The sequence below is a fragment of the Argopecten irradians genome, chromosome 1, assembly GCF_041381155.1.
Source record: "Argopecten irradians isolate NY chromosome 1, Ai_NY, whole genome shotgun sequence".
In the NCBI taxonomy this organism is placed as follows: domain Eukaryota; kingdom Metazoa; phylum Mollusca; class Bivalvia; order Pectinida; family Pectinidae; genus Argopecten; species Argopecten irradians.
In genome coordinates this window covers 65,404,063-65,426,563 of record NC_091134.1, presented here as the reverse complement: position 1 = coordinate 65,426,563, position 22,501 = coordinate 65,404,063, and the positions used below count along the sequence as shown (strand labels likewise).

At 39.6% G+C, this 22,501-nt stretch overlaps 1 protein-coding gene across 7 annotated transcripts in view; it reads left to right on the top strand.

Moving 5' to 3' along the window:
* LOC138305618 (putative N-acetylated-alpha-linked acidic dipeptidase) overlaps nt 1–22,501 on the top strand; it is a 57,637-nt gene that overhangs the window by 22,419 nt on the left and 12,717 nt on the right. For 6 of the 7 annotated variants that reach the window (XM_069245920.1, XM_069245941.1, XM_069245955.1 and 3 more), the window contains 9 exons: nt 13,247–13,429; nt 14,619–14,687; nt 14,975–15,131; nt 16,081–16,212; nt 16,527–16,652; nt 17,239–17,413; nt 17,551–17,647; nt 20,616–20,705; nt 20,986–21,071. In XM_069245920.1, coding sequence (XP_069102021.1) covers nt 13,247–13,429; nt 14,619–14,687; nt 14,975–15,131; nt 16,081–16,212; nt 16,527–16,652; nt 17,239–17,413; nt 17,551–17,647; nt 20,616–20,705; nt 20,986–21,071 — 1,115 coding nt within the window. Of the gene's footprint in view, nt 1–177; nt 322–13,246; nt 13,430–14,618; nt 14,688–14,974; nt 15,132–16,080; nt 16,213–16,526; nt 16,653–17,238; nt 17,414–17,550; nt 17,648–20,615; nt 20,706–20,985; nt 21,072–22,501 lie in introns of those variants that run through there. The other variant, XM_069245935.1, reaches the window with a different exon arrangement.

The following is a 22,501-nucleotide window of genomic DNA, read 5'->3' as shown; positions in this document are numbered from 1 at the left end:
GGGTACTAAGTGTAAATTTGTTAGCTTTACAATGTTACCATGGCCTTGATTTTGATTATAAAACGCTTTCCCCACCTCGCAAAGTAGTGTTTACATCAAGCCAAATTAGCATATATATTATAACAAGTATGTGATACTACATTTGGCACACTTGTCTGACAAAAAACAGTCTGTACAGGTGCCAGGCAGATGTCAAGTAAACACCAGCTTATTATTCATAACAATACAGTATAACTAGTTGTACACGTGCGACCACAGCACACGTGTGTTCTGGGATATTGGATTATATTCATCGTTACCGAGAAAAATCATTATGCAAAGGTAAGTTTAACCGACTGTTTGTTGATATTATACAAATATTTCATGGGTTGCTATGCTCTATGCTATCAATTTGTTGATTACCACCACCGAGGGGTAAATATTATGTAATAAAACAAATATTTCAAGGGTTGTTGTGCTCTAGTACATAATATTTAACCCGAGGTGGTGGAAATCAACAAATGTTTATAAATTTGTTGATTACCACCAGCGAGGGGTAGATACTATGAACTAGAGCACAGCAACCCATGGAATATTTGTTTTATTACATAATCACCAGGTTTTCAGTTGAATATCTTTTATGAAACGAATATGACAATCACTTAACAAAATCATCAACACCGTACCGTACGGAAAAGCTTCAAATCCTATTGAAGATTGACGTATAGCAGACTACGTCACGTTGTAACTCCGGTTATGATGTCTTCTTAAACATTATTATACCTGCATGCAGCCTTTTAATCTAATACATTCGTTTTGTCCGTCCTCTTTTAGATTAACGTCTACATGGCGTGTTTGATACGAGATCTTTAAAGCTAGCGCGAAATTATGCATGACGTCATAATAACGTAACTCACTGTTACGCGCGATTCCTCGGAAGTTTTCCACAAAACTAGACAAGAACGGCGGAATGTTCCTAAAGCCGTGCAATATCACATTTGGAACCGTGCAATATAACGTTTCCATGGAAGCGTGCAATGTAACTTCGAACTGTGCAATATAAGAAAGTTTTATTGAACGGTCGGGATAATAGCTGAAACTATTATATTTCCTCATATACAGATTGGTGTAACCAAAGTATGTAATAAAACTTTATAGATACCAATGTCGCTAGAACTTCTTACCTTCAGGATTACGTATTTCTAGTAACACTTTAGAGGCCGTATTTGTGCATATTGTTTTGGTCGATATTATGTCCTTAATAAATTGATGATGTTAAAACACTACATTTTGTAGCTTTTTGACTCATGACTCTTTCAATCACTGTATTTGGATTTCGTTGTATGATTTGGAATGTCACTTCTGGAATCTTCCCCAATCCAGTGCTGGTGGATTAATTAGGTTTCAGTTTTGAATTTCTGTATAAAAGTAAGTGTTAAGCCTACTAGAATATGCGTTTTCTTTTCTAACTGGCACAGGATTTATGTAAAGATTTATTTTGTGAGAATTAGTATCCTTATAAACAGGTGTATACTTTTACCAACAGAGCAGTACATGCCAGCATTAAACACATCCTACCTGTGTTTTCAGGGTGTCACACTGTATAAGTTATGCCTCAAACATTACACTTTGTTCGGTATGGTACTACTTTGTTATTGAAAAAGACAATTCAGAGTCTGAGATTGAAATCCTAACTTTTATTTTTTTTGTAGAAAAGTGGGAAAAAATAACAATTTAAAGGCCCAATATCCGTATCTTTCTTATTTTTTTCGTGATTAAGAAGAATGTTGAAAAAAAAATCCTGTTGTAAATCATACAGAGACAGGACTAAATCGAAGTCAAGATGAGCGATAATGATTCGTAATATTTTTTTAAAAATCGAATAAATATTTACTATCGCTAGGTGGGTCCCACCTAGTCAAACAAGCCGAAGTTAGCCGACAATGTAACGTCTTTGCCGAGAACGTCATGTGACTACCGTAACTACGTAACGTCTGTCCGAACTCTTCCTAAAACGGGTCATGAACTTTCCGATTTCCGTTCGGCAATACTCGTAACTTCTATGGCGACCAGTTTAAAACAAAGGCATGTTTACATGTATCGACTTTCAACAACTGCTGTACCAAAGTTATTAAAAAAACATTATGAATATTCTTAAATGTATCTTAATTTTAAATACATCTACAAATACTAACAATATCGGAGTCGAATTTATCTTGAATTTTTGTTGATAGTTACGTATAGTGTGGCTTTAATAGTTTTTACCAAAGATACACATAATTCCACGATACCAGTTCTAGTTCTACGTTATGTTTGTTTGTTTGCAAAAGTTATAAAAAAGCGGATTTCTTTAGACAGTTTGAAGATAAGATCGAGTTTCATGACAACCAGAAGCACCGATTATACACTTTGCAGATACATTGTATTTATATAACTGTATAAACCACAGTGAATATAAAAATCGTATGTTTATCTGACAGTTAAACAACTGGTGTGATGACAATAATGATAACGATATGGGTGTCACATTGAAATGTCAATGAATTTACGGCACTACATAATGTTGACTTTCCCAGCAATAAACATGCAGTAAATTTATATACTACGGTAGTCTTTTTTCAGGTAACATGTTTGCAAAGCAAAATAATCTTTTCGAACAAATTGATGTGGGGTTTCAAATTTTTGTTGAACCACTTTGGATAGTTTTCCTTTTGTGAGTATGTTTGTTGCCAAAAGCAACACTGATGTGCTACAGCGGCGACAGAAACTAAATGTTCTGATTATGCATGTACATGCTTTCTTTTGTCCAGACATAATTTCAAGCGAGGGTAGATAATTATATGGGGTCAAAATATTGTTAACGAGACAACGAGAAATTATTCATGGAAAGAAACCTGGTTTGGCAGGAGAACACTGGTTTTTCAGTCATTTTCCTTTTAGATACAATGGTAAAGCTGTCATCCAAGAAAGGTCAGCTTGTATCCATGGTAGTATACCAGGTGTTTAGCGGGCTCTGACATATGGACGAGTATGTTTCCCTTTTTGTTGTGTAACACCGTGGTTCTACTTCTCTCTGACGATGTCAAATAATTGTATGTATCTCGAATGGAGGCAATATGTAATGCTGCCTTTTCAAACTTTGTACAGATGACGTTCAATTTACAATTATTCATGCAATACATGTTTTCGATTAAGTTGCGTTGTGCATATGTAATTTATTTGGTGAATAATTTCTGCATGTTGAACCTTATTTCTCAAGCTACATGATTAAAAGAATCCGTCTCTATATAGATGAGACGGGAAGTCTCAATGAGATAGGGTTATTATGCTGTCAAACACTTGAAAACCTCATGTTTGCAGTCTAAGCTCGGGTGTCCAATCACTGAGGGTGGGGGTTGTGTTAGTCATGCTCGGGTGTTCTATCACATCACTGAGGGGTGAGGGGTTGTGTTAGTCATGCTCGGGTGTTCTATCACATCAAGCTGAGGGTGGGGTTGTGTCAGCTCGGGTGTTCTATCACATACTGAGGGTGAGGGTTGTGTTAGTCATGCTCGGGTGTTCTATCACATCACTGAGGGGTGAGGGTTGTGTTAGTCATGCTCGGGTGTTCTATCACATCACTGAGGGGTGAGGGGTTGTGTTAGTCATGCTCGGTGTTCTATCACATTACTGAGGGGTGAGGGGTTGTGTTAGTCATGTTCGGGTGTTCTATCACATTACTGAGGGTGAGGGGTTGTGTTAGTCATGTTCGGGTGTTCTATCACATCACTGAGGGGTGAGGGTTGTGTTAGTCATGCTCGGATGTTCTATCACATCACTGAGGGGTGAGGGGTTGTGTTAGTCATGCTCGGATGTTCTATCACATTACTGAGGGGTGAGGGGTTGTGTTAGTCATGTTCGGGTGTTCTATCACATTACTGAGGGGTGAGGGGTTGTGTTAGTCATGCTCGGATGTTCTATCACATTACTGAGGGGTGAGGGGTTGTGTTAGTCATGCTCGGATGTTCTATCACATTACTGAGGGGTGAGGGGTTGTGTTAGTCATGCTCGGGTGTTCTATCACATCACTGAGGGGTGAGGGGTTGTGTTAGTCATGTTCGGGTGTTCTATCACATCACTGAGGGGTGAGGGGTTGTGTTAGTCATGCTCGGATGTTCTATCACATTACTGAGGGGTGAGGGTTGTGTTAGTCATACTCGGATGTTCTATCACATTACTGAGGGGTGAGGGGTTGTGTTAGTCATGTTCGGGTGTTCTATCACATCACTGAGGGGTGAGGGGTTGTGTTAGTCATGCTCGGGTGTTCTATCACATTACTGAGGGGTGAGGGGTTGTGTTAGTCATGTTCGGGTGTTCTATCACATCACTGAGGGGTGAGGGGTTGTGTTAGTCATGCTCGGGTGTTCTATCACATCACTGAGGGGTGAGGGGTTGTGTTAGTCATGTTCGGGTGTTCTGTCACATCACTGAGGGGTGAGGGGTTGTGTTAGTCATGTTCGGGTGTTCTATCACATCACTGAGGGGTGAGGGGTTGCGATAGTCATGCTCGGGTGTCCACTTTACTGAGGGGCGAGGGGTTGTGTTAGTCATGCTCGGATGTTCTATCACATCACTGAGTTGTGAGGGGTTGTGTTAGTCATGTTCGGGTGTTCTATCACATCACTGAGGGGTGAGGGGTTGTGTTAGTCATGTTCGGGTGTTCTATCACATCACTGAGGGGTGAGGGGTTGTGTTAGTCATGCTCGGGTGTTCTATCACATCACTGAGGGGTGAGGGGTTGTGTTAGTCATGCTCGGGTGTTCTATCACATCACTGAGTTGTGAGGGGTTGTGTTAGTCATACTCGGGTGTTCTGTCACATTACTGAGGGGCAAGGGGTTGTGTTAGTCATACTCGGGTGTTCTATCACATCACTGAGGGGTGAGGGGTTGTGTTAGTCATGCTCGGATGTTCTATCACATCACTGAGGGTGAGGGGTTGTGTTAGTCATGTTCGGGTGTTCTATCACATCACTGAGGGGTGAGGGGTTGTGTTAGTCATGCTCGGGTGTTCTATCACATCACTGAGGGTGAGGGGTTGTGTTAGTCATGCTCGGGTGTTCTATCACATCACTGAGGGGTGAGGGGTTGTGTTAGTCATGCTCGGGTGTTCTATCACATCACTGAGGGGTGAGGGGTTGTGTTAGTCATGCTCGGGTGTTCTATCACATCACTGAGGGGTGAGGGGTTGTGTTAGTCATGCTCGGATGTTCTATCACATCACTGAGGGGTGAGGGGTTGTGTTAGTCATGCTCGGTTGTTCTATCACATCACTGAGTTGTGAGGGGTTGTGTTAGTCATGCTCGGGTGTTCTATCACATCACTGAGGGGTGAGGGTTGTGTTAGTCATGCTCGGATGTTCTATCACATCACTGAGGGGTGAGGGGTTGTGTTAGTCATGCTCGGATGTTCTATCACATTACTGAGGGGTGAGGGGTTGTGTTAGTCATACTCGGGTGTTCTATCACATTACTGAGTTGTGAGGGGTTGTGTTAGTCATACTCGGGTGTTCTATCACATCACTGAGGGGTGAGGGGTTGTGTTAGTCATGCTCGGGTGTTCTATCACATCACTGAGGGGTGAGGGGTTGTGTTAGTCATGCTCGGGTGTTCTATCACATCACTGAGGGGTGAGGGGGTTGTGTTAGTCATGCTCGGGTGTTCTATCACATCAACGAGGGGTGAGGGGTTGTGTTAGTCATGCTCGGGTGTTCTATTACATCACTGAGGGGTGAGGGGTTGTGTTAGTCATGCTCGGGTGTTCTATCACATCACTGAGGGGTGAGGGGTTGTGTTAGTCATGCTCGGGTGTTCTATCACATCACTGAGGGGTGAGGGGTTGTGTTAGTCATACTCGGGTGTTCTATCACATCAACGAGGGGTGAGGGGTTGCGATAGTCATGCTCGGGTGTTCTATTACATCACTGAGGGGTGAGGGGTTGTGTTAGTCATGCTCGGGTGTTCTATCACATCACTGAGGGGTGAGGGGTTGTGTTAGTCATGCTCGGGTGTTCTATCACATCACTGAGGGGTGAGGGGTTGTGTTAGTCATGCTCGGGTGTTCTATCACATCACTGAGGGGTGGGGGGTTAGTCAGGTGTCATTACGAGGGGTGAGGGTTGTGTTAGTCATGCTCGGGTGTTCTATCACATCACTGAGGGGTGAGGGGTTGTGTTAGTCATGCTCGGGTGTTCTATCACATCACTGAGGGGTGAGGGGTTGTGTTAGTCATGCTCGGGTGTTCTATCACATCACTGAGGGGTGAGGGGTTGTGTTAGTCATGCTCGGGTGTTCTATCACATCACTGAGGGGTGAGGGGTTGTGTTAGTCATGCTCGGGTGTTCTATCACATCACTGAGGGGTGAGGGGTTGTGTTAGTCATGTCGGGTGTTCTATCACATCACTGAGGGGTGAGGGGTTGTGTTAGTCATGCTCGGGTGTTCTATCACATCACTGAGGGGTGAGGGGTTGTGTTAGTCATGCTCGGGTGTTCTATCACATCACTGAGGGGTGAGGGTTGTGTTAGTCATGCTCGGGTGTTCTATCACATCACTGAGGGATGAGGGTTGTGTTAGTCATGCTCGGGTGTTCTATCACATCACTGAGGGGTGAGGGGTTGTGTTAGTCATGCTCGGGTGTTCTATCACATCACTGAGGGGTGAGGGGTTGTGTTAGTCATGCTCGGGTGTTCTATCACATTACTGAGTTGTGAGGGGTTGTGTTAGTCATGTTCGGGTGTTCTATCACATCACTGAGGGGTGAGGGGTTGTGTTAGTCATACTCGGGTGTTCTATCACATTACTGAGTTGTGAGGGGTTGTGTTAGTCATGCTCGGGTGTTCTATCACATCACTGAGGGGTGAGGGGTTGTGTTAGTCATGCTCGGGTGTTCTATCACATCACTGAGGGGTGAGGGGTTGTGTTAGTCATGCTCGGGTGTTCTATCACATCACTGAGGGGTGAGGGGTTGTGTTAGTCATGCTCGGGTGTTCTATCACATCACTGAGGGGTGAGGGGTTGTGTTAGTCATGCTCGGATGTTCTATCACATCACTGAGGGGTGAGGGGTTGTGTTAGTCATGTCGGGTGTTCTATCACATCACTGAGGGGTGAGGGGTTGTGTTAGTCATGCTCGGGTGTTCTATCACATCACTGAGGGGTGAGGGGTTGTGTTAGTCATGCTCGGGTGTTCTATCACATCACTGAGGGGTGAGGGGTTGTGTTAGTCATGCTCGGGTGTTCTATCACATCACTGAGGGGTGAGGGGTTGTGTTAGTCATGTCGGGTGTTCTATCACATCACTGAGGGGTGAGGGGTTGTGTTAGTCATCTCGGGTGTTGTATCATCCTGACTGGGGGTGAGGGGTTGTGTTAGTCATGCTCGGTGTTCTATCACATCACTGAGGGGTGAGGGGTTGTGTTAGTCATGCTCGGGTGTTCTATCACATCACTGAGGGGTGAGGGGTTGTGTTAGTCATGCTCGGGTGTTCTGTCACATCACTGAGGGGTGAGGGGTTGTGTTAGTCATGCTCGGGTGTTCTATCACATCACTGAGGGGTGAGGGGTTGTGTTAGTCATGCTCGGATGTTCTATCACATCACTGAGGGGTGAGGGGTTGTGTTAGTCATGCTCGGGTGTTCTATCACATCACTGAGGGGTGAGGGGTTGTGTTAGTCATGCTCGGGTGTTCTATCACATCACTGAGGGGTGAGGGGTTGTGTTAGTCATGCTCGGGTGTTCTATCACATCACTGAGGGGTGAGGGGTTGTGTTAGTCATGCTCGGGTGTTCTATCACATCACTGAGGGGTGAGGGGTTGTGTTAGTCATGCTCGGATGTTCTATCACATCACTGAGGGGTGAGGGGTTGTGTTAGTCATGTTCGGGTGTTCTATCACATCACTGAGGGGTGAGGGGTTGTGTTAGTCATGCTCGGGTGTTCTATCACATCACTGAGGGGTGAGGGGTTGTGTTAGTCATGCTCGGGTGTTCTATCACATCACTGAGGGGTGAGGGGTTGTGTTAGTCATGCTCGGGTGTTCTATCACATCACTGAGGGGTGAGGGGTTGTGTTAGTCATGCTCGGGTGTTCTATAACATCACTGAGGGGTGAGGGGTTGTGTTATTCATGCTCGGATTTTCTATCATATCAATGAGGGGATGAGGGGTTGTGTTAGTCATATTCGGGTGTTCTGTCACATCACTGAGGGGTGAGGGGTTGTGTTAGTCATGCTCGGGTGTTCTATCACATCACTGAGGGGTGAGGGGTTGTGTTAGTCATGCTCGGGTGTTCTATCACATCACTGAGGGGTGAGGGGTTGTGTTAGTCATGCTCGGGTGTTCTATCACATCACTGAGGGGTGAGGGGTTGTGTTAGTCATGTTCGGGTGTTCTATCACATCACTGAGGGGTGAGGGGTTGTGTTAGTCATGCTCGGGTGTTCTATCACATCACTGAGGGGTGAGGGGTTGTGTTAGTCATGCTCGGGTGTTCTATCACATCACTGAGGGGTGAGGGGTGTGTTAGTCATGTCGGGTGTTCTATCACATCACTGAGTGGTGAGGGGTTGTGTTAGTCATGCTCGGGTGTTCTATCACATCACTGAGGGGTGAGGGGTTGTGTTAGTCATGCTCGGGTGTTCTATCACATCACTGAGGGGTGAGGGGTTGTGTTAGTCATGTTCGGGTGTTCTATCACATCACTGAGGGGTGAGGGGTTGTGTTAGTCATACTCGGGTGTTCTATCACATTACTGAGGGGTGAGGGGTTGTGTTAGTCATGTTCGGGTGTTCTATCACATCACTGAGGGGTGAGGGGTTGTGTTAGTCATGCTCGGGTGTTCTATCACATCACTGAGGGGTGAGGGGTTGTGTTAGTCATGCTCGGATGTTCTATCACATCACTGAGGGGTGAGGGGTTGTGTTAGTCATGTTCGGGTGTTCTATCACATCACTGAGGGGTGAGGGGTTGTGTTAGTCATGCTCGGATGTTCTGTCACATCACTGAGGGGTGAGGGGTGTGTTAGTCATGTCGGTGTTCTTCACATCACTGAGGGTGAGGGGTTGTGTTAGTCATGCTCGGGTGTTCTGTCACATCACTGAGGGGGTGAGGGGTTGTGTTAGTCATGCTCGGGTGTTCTGTCACATCACTGAGGGGTGAGGGGTTGTGTTAGTCATGCTCGGGTGTTCTATCACATCACTGAGGGGTGAGGGGTTGTGTTAGTCATGCTCGGGTGTTCTATCACATCACTGAGGGTGAGGGTTGTGTTAGTCATGGGGTTCTTACATCACTGAGTGAGGGGGTTGGTTAGTCATGTTCGGGTGTTCTATCACATCACTGAGGGGTGAGGGGTTGTGTTAGTCATGCTCGGGTGTTCTATCACATCACTGAGGGGTGAGGGGTTGTGTTAGTCATGCTCGGGTGTTCTGTCACATCACTGAGGGGATGAGGGGTTGTGTTAGTCATATTCGGGTGTTCTGTCACATCACTGAGGGGCGAGGGGTTGTGTTAGTCATGTTCGGGTGTTCTATCACATCAACGAGGGGTGAAGGGTTGTGTTAGTCATGCTCGGGTGTTCTGTCACATCACTGAGGGGTGAGGGGTTGTGTTAGTCATGCTCGGATGTTCTGTCACATCACTGGGGGTTGGTCGGTGAGGGGTTGTGTTAGTCATGTTCGGGTGTTCTGTCACATCACTGAGGGGCGAGGGGTTGTGTTAGTCATGCTCGGATGTTCTGTCACATCACTGGGGGTTGGTCGGTGAGGGGTTGTGTTAGTCATGTTCGGATGTTCTGTCACATCACTGAGTTGTGAGAGGGGTTGTGTTAGTCATGCTCGGGTGTTCTATAACATCACTGAGGGGTGAGGGGAGGGTTGTGTTAGTCATGTTCGGATGTTCTGTCACATCACTGAGGGGTGAGGGGTTGTGTTAGTCATGCTGGGTTCTTATCGGGGGGGTGTTCATGCTCGGTGTCACATCACTGAGGGGTGAGGGGTTGTGTTAGTCATGCTCGGATGTTCTATCACATCACTGAGGGGTGAGGGGTTGTGTTAGTCATGCTCGGATGTTCTATCACATCACTGAGGGGTGAGGGGTTGTGTTAGTCATGCTCGGATGTTCTGTCACATCACTGAGGGGTGAGGGGTTGTGTTAGTCATGCTCGGGTGTTCTATAACATCACTGAGTTGTGAGGGGTTGTGTTAGTCATGCTCGGATGTTCTATCACATCACTGAGGGGTGAGGGGTTGTGTTAGTCATGCTCGGGTGTTCTATCACATCACTGAGGGGTGAGGGGTTGTGTTAGTCATGCTCGGATGTTCTATCACATCACTGAGGGGTGAGGGGTTGTGTTAGTCATGCTCGGATGTTCTATCACATCACTGAGGGGTGAGGGGTTGTGTTAGTCATGCTCGGATGTTCTATCACATCACTGAGGGGTGAGGGGTTGTGTTAGTCATGCTCGGATGTTCTATTACATCACTGAGGGGTGAGGGGTTGTGTTAGTCATGCTCGGATGTTCTATCACATCACTGAGGGGTGAGGGGTTGTGTTAGTCATGCTCGGATGTTCTATCACATCACTGAGGGGTGAGGGTTGTGTTAGTCATGCTCGGGTGTTCTATCACATTACTGAGGGGTGAGGGTTGTGTTAGTCATGCTCGGGTGTTCTATCACATCACTGAGGGGTGAAGGGTTGTGTAAGTCATGCTCGGATGTTCTATCACATCACTGAGGGGTGAGGGGTTGTGTTAGTCATGCTCGGGTGTTCTATAACATCACTGAGGGGTGAGGGGTTGTGTTAGTCATGCTCGGATGTTCTATCACATCACTGAGGGGTGAGGGGTTGTGTTAGTCATGCTCGGGTGTTCTATAACATCACTGAGGGGTGAGGGGTTGTGTTAGTCATGCTCGGGTGTTCTATAACATCACTGAGGGATTGTCTTAATCACATCTTTATCAATCACTTCTATGTACAGACATACCATCGTAAATCCAGTGATATGACAGCCAGGGTGTGTTGGCGGAGGTTTCTAAACAATAAGAAAATGAAACCCGTCCCTCTGTTCTAACGAAGGAATTCATCTCATCAAGTTTCGATTTAACCTTTTTGAGAGTCGAGTTAATTTTTTCGAGCTTCTTGTTCACATATTTGACTTTCGACTTAAATTTCCCTGGTTTGATTTAGGAACATTCTTAACAGCGAATGTGCCACTTGGTTTGTAAATCGTAAACATGGATATTGTCACGTGGTTTGTAAATCGTAAACATGGATATTGTCACGTGGTTTTTAAAATCGTTATTAGAAAGAATATGTGCAAGTGCTGTCAATATGTATAAAAGCAACTCTTAATTTGAACATTCTGACAATGAAACGATGTTGACAACTTTCGTGTTTTAATATCAGCTACTCTTGAGTTAAAGATTTTAATGAAGAAAGCCGTCTGTATTATACATCCTGACTTCACGCTAATACGGCAGAGCAATGTTGAGAGAACTCTTAAAACATTCTCTCTCTTGTATACACACTCTCTCTGTAACTATATCCTTGACATACAATCATTACTGGTTTTAAATTTTGTTGCCAAAATACTTTGTATGCCAAATTTTACACAAATGAATATAATGTGGAAAGTTGTGTGTCAGTTTTGACACATGTACACCAAAATGCTTTATACGCCTGCTAAACATGCCAATTGTTCACTTTAAAACGTAAATTAGAATCCAACATTTAAAACAAACGTCTGCCATCTGGTTTAATCCTATTTTGATTGGCGGATGGCAGTACCGATCTGAGGAAGGAAATTCTACGTCATTTTATAATAAAAAATGTCATGCCCACCGACCAAGCGTTCTCTTCTTATGTTAAAGCTAAGGAAATCACAAACACCTGAGACAGCGTAAATTGAATCTTCAGGAAAAATTATAACTTATTGAAATGTTAAATGTTTGGCAAAATTATCAGAAAAAGAATATCTGACACAAGTTTTGTTTTTTTGACTACTAAGGGTCTTATTATATCTACAACTAACACCAAACTATCTTATAGTAGAGTAAAGCTCAAGATGTAGTTGCATTATGCGTCCTCCTATATTTTACTTGGGAGAAACTTGAATATAATTCCAATGAAAGGTCTGGCCGCCAGGAAGAGCTATATCACTAAGGAAGCTTGGGACATCTGTAGACTTTTGTGTTCTCACCTTATTGACCCCGCCAGCATTAATGGGATTGTGACGTAATCACAAGCACGTGCAGAGTAATAAACGAAGGTAAAAAACATGTATATCAAAATTGATATACAGCAGTCTTTCCATACTCCGAGATCGTAAATAGAATATTGGGGAGTCCGCATTGACGATAAAATAGAAATTTCCAATAGCTTAGTCATCTTAATTGCGGATATCATGTTAGTTCATCAATACAAGTGATACTTAAATAGTGTATTCCGTAAAGGTAAAGAGGAAGATTGTTCATTCAAATACGCATCTATGCAGACATTAATTACTTGGTACGCTTTTGCCATGCGTACATTAAAATAAAAATTATAGGCAAAATGAATACTTTGTATACAATACGACAAGCGACAAAAAATTACCGTTTAAATATGCGAATTAATATCCTGATATTTGCATATTGACATACATGTGTAATACACAGGCCTTATGGTAAAATTCAAGTAAAATTGAAATAGATTTTAACAGTAATTCAAAGCTAAACTCATCTGATATTAATAATCTGAAAGTGGACTGAACTTTACATAACAAAAATCAGGTCCATGGAAGTTTAAGTTTCGAATTCAGATGATATTCAGATCAAGCTCTTTGCAGGTCCCGTGTAATGTATATTCCCAGTCTTCGTCTTAATTATAAGTAGTTTGGTACCACATATTATATTGGAAACTAAGAAACAGCTTCCTCTGCATTGACATTAAGGTACCATCATTGTCTGGTATCATAGCCAGAACTATTCAGGATGTAGAAATAAAATATGCTATTCGAATGGGCATTTAGTAATGCATTTGATGTGTTTTTCATAAATGAATACATAATTCAATACATCGTACATTCATTTAGGTTTCTTTGCTTGACATAAGAATTTCTTGGAGCACTTCATGATATACTTGTCAGAGTACATTGACAAAACGATATACAAATACACCTGTACTTTGGCTAACAGCGAGCTATAAACGCCCATTCATTGACGTCATATCACGATCACTTTGTTACAATGAATGTTTACAGGTTTTCAAATCTCTCCATCAACACCATGGATACGGACAAGAAGAAGATGGTGCGTTCCCGCCTCGTCATGGGGGCCGTAGTGGTGGGCGCGGTGTGTCTAGGAATCGGTATAGGGATTGGATACGCCGCTAGGGGGTCCAGTTCTGATCAGCACATCAACGGCAACGCTCCCAAACACGAGGCGTATGTACTGCTTATTTCAAAATAAGAATAATAAAATCGAAAGAAAATGTTCAATATAAGCAATCATAAAACCAGTAAAAAACATGTAGTAAAGTTCTTAATGGCCAAACATTCTCTATGTAGTGCGTCAACTTTTTACAGCTTAAGGAATCCCCTCTACTTTGCTTGTCTTGTCCTTGAACAATTTACAAAAATGATATGATTTTTTATAAATTACCAAGTCAAATGGGGTTTGACATACATTATCTTATCAAAAGCTAGATTTACCAAGAATTTAACTTAACAATGTATCATGATTTGGTAAAGTGAAGCAAACTAGTCAATGAGCAAAATTAATAGGTGTTTCTGTAGCTGAATATTTTAGGAATAGCGAATTGAATCATATCTTTATCATACGTATTTTAGCACAGACATGACTATCTTTTTAAGGACTATTGTTCTTATTGTATTCGTGACGTGATTTCACGCGTTGGTCACGTGCTTCATTTAGTACTGGTCACGTTGCATGTTCTATACATAAGTAGTCATTGTTTGTGTCAACGGGTACCTAGGGCTTAGAATCATGATGAGTCTGTTTTGGTTAGTTACGGGAACGGAAGTACTCTGATACCATCTATTTATACACAGGGTATATTATTACACATCACTGATTTCATTACTACATGTGTGTCATGTGTGTATATCGGATGTTGAGGCTTGAAGGGGTCATACTCCAATAAGCTTGTGACTATTTACCTTATGTTGTCAACTGTGTATGTATGTCAATGGTGTACTGAAAAACATAGAAAAATATATAAGGAAATAAACAATGTATAATGTACACATCGTGTAATTAAAACTATAACTGAATCAGTGATGTTTTTTTCTGTAGTAAATGAAAATGTCATCTGTACATATTATGTACCTTAAAATAAAGTTTTATTAACACAAGGAACCCATCTCAAAATAAACATCATTAAGATCCTTCACTCATCAGATTGAGTGTTATGGGATGCAAAACAATAACAACAAACCCATTGCTACAGTGTCGTGCCCTCACAAAATTAACATGGGCGTTTCATTATAATTATATTTTTCGACAATTAATATGAAAATTAACGTCAATTTTAAAAGAAGTTCTTGAAAAAACGTAGTTTCTTCATATATTAAGTTAGAATCTTTTTTGCTTATCGATTATTTTCATTTGCAGACAAACTCAAGATCCAGTGGACGTTTTATTGTCAAGTTTGGACAGTAATAACATCAAAGAAAATCTTAGGTAAGATATATAATACCAGGGTTGAATCAAAATACCTTTACATATTCAATTAAAATTTTTCAATTCAATTCTTTTATTTGCGTAAGTTTATGACTTATTTGAATATATAGGCGGCATATCTTGAACATCAGGAAAATGTGATTACATTGGTGATAAAATCATTTTAAATTCAATCAAATCTGATGTAATTCACGACTTTAGTACGCATTATAGAACATTTAAGCTGTAGTGAAAGGACGCCCAACCATGCTATTTCCTATTTTAATTACTTTCTTTTGAATTGTAAGACGATATACCAGTCGACCGCGGATGTCCGGAACAGTTGGAGGTGATGAAATAATCGACATAATTGCTGACGAATGGCGTAACAGCGGATTGGACATGGTGAGAGTGACGCCGTATGACGTGCTAATGTCCTACCCGAACCGGACCAACCCTAATACGGTATATATTTTGTCACTCCTTTCGACAGACGATTTTATACAGGCATTCGCTGTATGTTTGCTTGGTTTGGAAAGTGTTCTTAAATCAGAAAAGTCAATTTGTGATCCTTAAGAATTATCGTCAGACTGCCCACAAAGGTCATGATAATCCGGTTGTTCGACACGAATTCTGAACACGAAGCAAGGATACCACATGTCATATCAGTGTACGACCGGGATATTTACATCCATTTAAAATAGACAATGAAGCATTTTCTTTTGTACAACTCAGAAAAAACAACAACATTCATTTAAAATTAACATATTTGGGATACAGGGAATATCAAGGCTAATTTTGATGTTCATAGGTTATATTTTTTTAAAAGGATTACATTCAGCGTAACATTGAACTGCATATAGGAACTTACATGAGTGTTCATTTCATATGATCATTTCATATGAAATGAACACAAATTTAAGATACTTTTTATCATAAATCTACAAATACCTACCTAACAAAGAATTTATGTCAAAATATTTTCCGAAAATCCAGCAGAGGCCTCCATTTTGTCCCACTGTCCTCGTAATCCTGACGTCACGTCATTTTTCCTGTCGGCATTTTATTGTTTCTATCTGACGTCACAATGAATTTCCAACCAATGAAAATCGCTCCAGATCATATTACACTAGTGACATATGCAAAAATATTACACGGGCGAAATCACTGGATTGTGTGATAATTACACCGACTTATTTGTACCGTTGAAAGGTGTAATTAACCTTATATCCCTTACATCCCGGTAGATATCGATTGCGATGTCATTGCGTCGCTTTGGTGGAAAAATGACGTTATACTCATAAATATATGACCTAACAATCAGTATTTACCCACAAAGGGCAGATAACTCCATAATATGCACCGAATAAGCTATGTATAGTGTTCTTAAGTAGTGCACTTTACATATTTTCAGGTAGAACTAATGTCCAACAATAACGAGGTAGTATTCCAGGCAGCGACATACGAGGAGCCGTTAGATGCAGAGGGTAATAACTCAGAAATAGTTCCCCCATTCAATGCATTCGCCGTCGCAGGGGTAGCGGAGGTAAGCTTAGGTTGTTGTTTTTTATCGTAATTCACATTTAGTAAAATCATCGGCAAATCCTGGATACAAAACCAAAAAAACAAAAATCCGTTTTAATTGTGATTTGCATGGTTCTTTTTTCGTGGGGTCATCATATTTTAACATTTTCATATTGAAATGCAAATATTTCTAATTTGTTCAGTTTCAAAATTAAATTTGCATTGCATGGATTAAAATAACGTGCAATTTGTCGAGCGATTCACGATGTGAGACATTTCACACCCTAGTAAAAGTGACACCATACTAAAATTAAAACATATCTGTTCACTTGACAGGGCGATTTGGTGTATGTTAACTATGGTCGGATTGAGGATTTTGTTTTTCTACGAGACAATCAGTCCATCTCTGTGGAAGGCAAGATTGTCATTGCCAGGTATGGCAAAATCTTTCGTGGGGACAAGGTAGGTGATAGGCACAATAAATATCACTGAAGGGTATGCAATAAGTCAGTCAAAGATTATAAGTCAAAATAATTAGATAAATCATTATATTTTTCATTCACTTGCAACTTCTACTATATAAACTAACCAAGGCAAATTGAAGTATATGGTGGCATAACTGACACTCAAAACGTGACCATTATGACGTCACTATTGTTGACATAGTTATGTCAACTGATCACCGTAAAAATGACAGTTTCATCGTGTGGATTAAATCGTCATTGGTAAACAGTATTCCTTGTCTAACTTAAAAATATAAGGTAAAATGAGTTAATAATATTAATATAAGTATTAAATTATCGTCCTATGTCATCTATGGTTTAAATAGATGCCAGAGCTTTGCAGACATTCATCTCATAATGCGTTAGCGCGCATTATGAAGATTGTCTGCAAATTTCTGGAATCTATATAGACCATAGATGCCATAGAAAGACAGTTTAATGTTTAAATATTGTTTAACAAAAGTACAAAAAAAAATGAAATAATATATCTGTATTACTCAGATGCTTTAATGCTATAATTAAAAATTATATAATTATTTCTGTAGGTGAAAATAGCCCAACAATACAATGCTACTGGAATTATAATGTACACGGACCCGGCCGATTTCAATATGGGTAACTCCACCTACCCCAACAGCTGGTGGCTCCCGGGATCCGGGGTCCAGAGGGGGACAACTGGACCAGATGGGGACATGCTGACTATGTTCTATCCCGCTAAAGGTAGCAAACAATTAGACAAACAGTCTCCTGGCTTCATATCTGATTATATTGTTTTTGTGATTAATTTTAAAGTTTTAACACATATAGACATATATTGGTCGCTTTATTTTCTTTACATTTATACATTTTTATTGAAGACTATACCTACCGTATCCCTAAAAGTGAAAGTTGGATCGCAGATTCTACTATCCCCGCACAACCTATTGGTTATGGAGACGCAAAGCACTTTTTGAGGTGAGACATACGTTTATATGTTACAATATACTGTTAAAGTATGGGGTTGAGGGATATAGCAAGTTTCTGTTTTTACGGGACTTGTCTATTTCCCGAGGCGGAGCAGCAACGAGAATTTTCTTTGGCTTGAATTCATGTTTATAACGTCAAATGACGCCGACGTTGAAACGATGCATTTGGTTGGCTGTTACAATGGCGTAATGATATTTTGCAGGAAAGAGTACTTCATGAGAATTATAATTTTATTTGATAATGATGAATTATAAAGATTTAGTTAATAAGTTGTTTCTGGGGTTGTAAGAAAAAATCAGGGTGTATTTTAGATAGATATCTACAGAGCAAAACCATGACGTATAAAATATAAACTTCTTTTTTTTCATTTTCTTTTAAATTCAATATGCATGTAAATAACAATGTTTTCCTTTCACAGAAGAACTTTCACACCAATTTCCATCTTTAAAATTATCATTCTAAATGATATAATTCTAAATCGTATCCACTTATAAATTATAAACGTTAATTAATTTTACATCGATTACGCAGTAAGTTATGAAACACAAAATCACTTTCGATGGCCCGGAAGAAGTGCAAGTTGTCATAGTTAATAATGGCGTAGCTATAATCTACGGTATTATGTTTTACGGTTTGGGCGTCAGAAAGTTATTACATCATGTGTATTAGACAATGGCAATATCGTGTGGTTTTTTTAAAGAAAAATACTAAAACAGCGATAACTGCTAACACACAACCATAAACACATGTATGCTGTCAAAAGGCATGAATATATATAAGGCAATTTTCCTGTTAGGATCGCCAGAATTGTTACAAGAATTTCTGGAAACAAAACATTGCTTTACAAGTAAAGCCGTAAAACAATTTATCCTGTAATTGACTTGAAATATTTCCACAAAAGAAATGCGATATACTTAGCATAACGCTAACATATGATAATACCACTATGAAGTATTCTTAATCGAATCATCTACAAACATCTTAAGGTTACCATTGGACTATCCGGCAAATTACGCCCAGTTTTGTCTATTTTGGAGTCAGATATATTATCATTTCCTGAAAAAGTACTTTACACTTATATAATTTGACGTATATACTTAGGTAATATAGGAAACACGTCTTACAAACAGGAAATTACAATACAAATGGTAGAAAATAAGTCAGTCTATCGGATTAGGGAAGTCTAATTGTAGAGTGATTATGACAGCCAATCTTAGTTTGTCTGATTGTAGAGTGGTTATGACAGCCAACCACAGACACTGTTAGATCATTCTGATTGTAGAGTGGTTATGACAACCAACCAGAGACACTGTTAGATCAGTCTGATTGTAGAGTGGTTATGACAGCCAACCAGAGTTAGCCTTATATTGTAGAGTGGTTATGACAGCCAACCAGAATTAGCCTTATATTGTAGAGTGGTTATGACAGCCAACCAGAGTTAGCCTTATATTGTAGAGTGGTTATGACAGCCAACCAGAGTTACTATTGGGATCCCCAGTTGATTCAGTCTAATCAAAATCATAAAAGTAAATAAGTTCATGTTCGATTGACTATTACCATCGAATTATCGTGAATTGGGATATATTGGCGTTTTGGTATCAAAATAGGGTGGTTAAATTTTGGTGCGTTTAAATTGCACTAATTCACGTACCACGTGATACCCGATAAAGTTTGTGCGGGACTACTATATCCAGTGGTGATGGAACGAGCTATTTGTAATCATCCCGCTGAAATGACGTTAGCGCGGGATATCATCTTTTGACGTCATTCCATCACCAATAGAAACAATAGTCCAGTACAAACGTAATCGGGTATCACATGGTACGTGAATCATTCCCATTTGGCGTTTTCCTATGCTATGCAAAGTTGTGGTGCATAACTTGATTTGATAAGAAAAAAGAAAAAAATCTGAAGATTTGAAGCTTTATCGATACAAAGACAACCCTTTGAAATATAATCTAATTATATACATGTTTGTAAAAATAAGAGACTCGAACCGGTAACGTTGTTTTTAATTCCTGTTGACAGAACATACCTTAAATGTACATTGTATGTTTATGTAACGTGATTGAGTAATTTACCCGAGAGTACGTGTTCACATACCTAATTAATGACATGTAGATGTGTTGATCGTTATACATGTATACATGTACAAACAAATAAATACGTAACCAAATGTTGGTGTGTTAAATTTTGGCGCTTTCGTGCCAAACGTCAAATTAGCTAAAACATGACCACATTTAAAATATCCCAATTTACAGTACTATTTTCTGTAAAACAACTTTAAATCCCTCTCTATTCCCTTTATTCTATAACTTTGGAAATATTGAAATGTGTTTGATCAGTTACTGCATTATATCTGCTTAAGAGTGGTCCATGTATGATCCCCATTTAGTATGGGTATTGTTTTGTATGAATGGCATATGTCACCTGTTAGTCTAACTTACAAACACGAGAGGTTCGACTTTAATAAAGGCACTTTGAAATAAGGGTTGGATTAAAAGATCCGTGACGTTGTTTAACAGGGGATGGCTGCATACACAAGTAAGGAAGTAACTCTATTATCTATGTTTATATCATAGCTTTCCTGTTTGTGGTCAACATTGACCTACTTACTCTAATATACAAATGTACAAACAATGAATTGTGTCCTTATTACACTTAAGCTCTACGAAACCAATGGTCCTGTTGTAGTTTTATTAATTTCTTTCCATCAAGGAAAGTAAAACAAAATGTTTACTGCTAATGATATTTCCGTATCTAAATTTATGAGGTTTGCCGATGGTTTTGCTATCAAATAACGAAAAAAACTTTAATAGTGGTATTACTAATGTATTGGAAATGGTTAAGGTTTGAATTCTGCCATTGTAAAAAGAGGACATTTCTGATTGAGAGTACCCAAGGAATATTTGGGACATTTATGCATCATTGAAATATGTACGGTTTTTGTGTTTAGTGCGATGAAAGGAAACCAGGTCCCTGTGTCGTGGAGGGGTGGTCTACCAATAACGTACAAATTTGGTCCTGGCTTTACAAATAACACCATGTACGTATAAATATTTAACAGTTACAAAGCAAGGTATAACATGCCATAACTAAGCCTGTTATGTTCAAATTCAAACTATGTGGTATCAATTTACTAATTATAGTAATAATTTGAAATCTGAAACTATGAAATCTAAACTATGTTAGATGAAGAAAGAAAGAATTCTATTTTTCCAAATAAGGAATTGTGTTGAAGTTGGAATATGATATGATCATAAACATTTATTCCGTTTTATATTTGCCTGTGAGTTATTAAACCTAAGCTGTAATATTTTCTACAGAAAGGCACGTCTTACGGTAAATAACCTTGAGGAGGTAAAGACTGTAAGGAATGTGATTGGTTACATCCGCGGGGAAGTCGAGCCAGGTAAACATATTGAGGATCTTACACAAGTAGCTATTATTTTTATAAACGAGTTCAATAATTTGTCATGATCCTTTATGCGAGTAGCATATTACTTTTTTTAATGATTTTGATAAATTTCATAATACGTAGCTACGAGTGTAAGATTTTATTTATCACATGACTAGTATTTATGGAAATATAGAGAAAACTTTTAATTTCGTTTCTATGTAAGGATGGCGAAATCAGGCTAGGATTTGATGTGTCCGTTTGAGGTAATCGCGTGATGTCATGTTTTGATTATGACGTCATTATTACCTGTGGCGTAACAATAGTGTTATTAAATATTTGTCATATGGTATGGCTAAACGGGACAGGTATGTGACATAATCAATTCCATATACCATACTCATCTTTATTTCTAATCTTATAGCAATTTGTCTATATATATATAAATGTTATAGGTGTTCTAATGCCGTTGTCAATTAATCCTATATACACAATACCCTCCTGAATTTAATTATCACTGAAATACAAGCAGAGTGTCAACAGAACCTTCAACCGAAACTGAAATAGATTTATGTCAAACACGGTTTTCCTTTTGATAAATATTTTTCGGATAATAACTTAGTTTTTTTTATACTTATGCGATCCCCAATATGATCTTTGGTGTCACATTTTTTATTTCTTACACATTGGGAAACTACCATGATTTCAATATTATTTTATGCACCATGGTTTCAATATTATTTTATGTTGTAGACCCTAATCATGTTGGGTAATCATTACGAAATTTGTTTGTAGACAGTTACAATGTATACAGGGAACTTCCCTTACCGATTATATATATAATAGTAGTCTATATTGTTTTGTGTTGTAGACCGTTATGTCATAGAGGTCTATACGGTTTTGTGATGTAGACCGTTATATAAAGGTAGCCTATATTAGTTTGTGTTGTAGACTGTTATATAAAGCTAGCCTACATTATTTTGTGTTGTAGACCGTTATATAAAGCTAGCCTATATTATTTTGTGTTGTAGACTGTTATATAAAAGTAGCCTACATATATATTATTTTGTGTTGTAGACTGTTATATAAAAGTAGCCTACATATATATTATTTTGTGTTATAGTCCACTATATAATAGTAATCTATTTTATTTTGTGCTGTAGACCGTTTTATGATAATAGTCTATATCATTTTGTGTTGTAGACTGTTATATAATAGTTGCCTACATCATTTTGTGTTGTAGACCGTTATATAATAGTTGCCTATATCATTTTGTGTTGTAGACCGTTATATAATAGTTGCCTACATCATTTTGTGTTGTAGATCGTTATATAAAAGAAGCCTATATTATTTTGTGTTGTAGACTGTTATATAAAAGAAGCCTATATTATTTTGTGTTGTAGACTGTTATATAAAGGTAGCCTATATTAGTTTGTGTTGTAAAA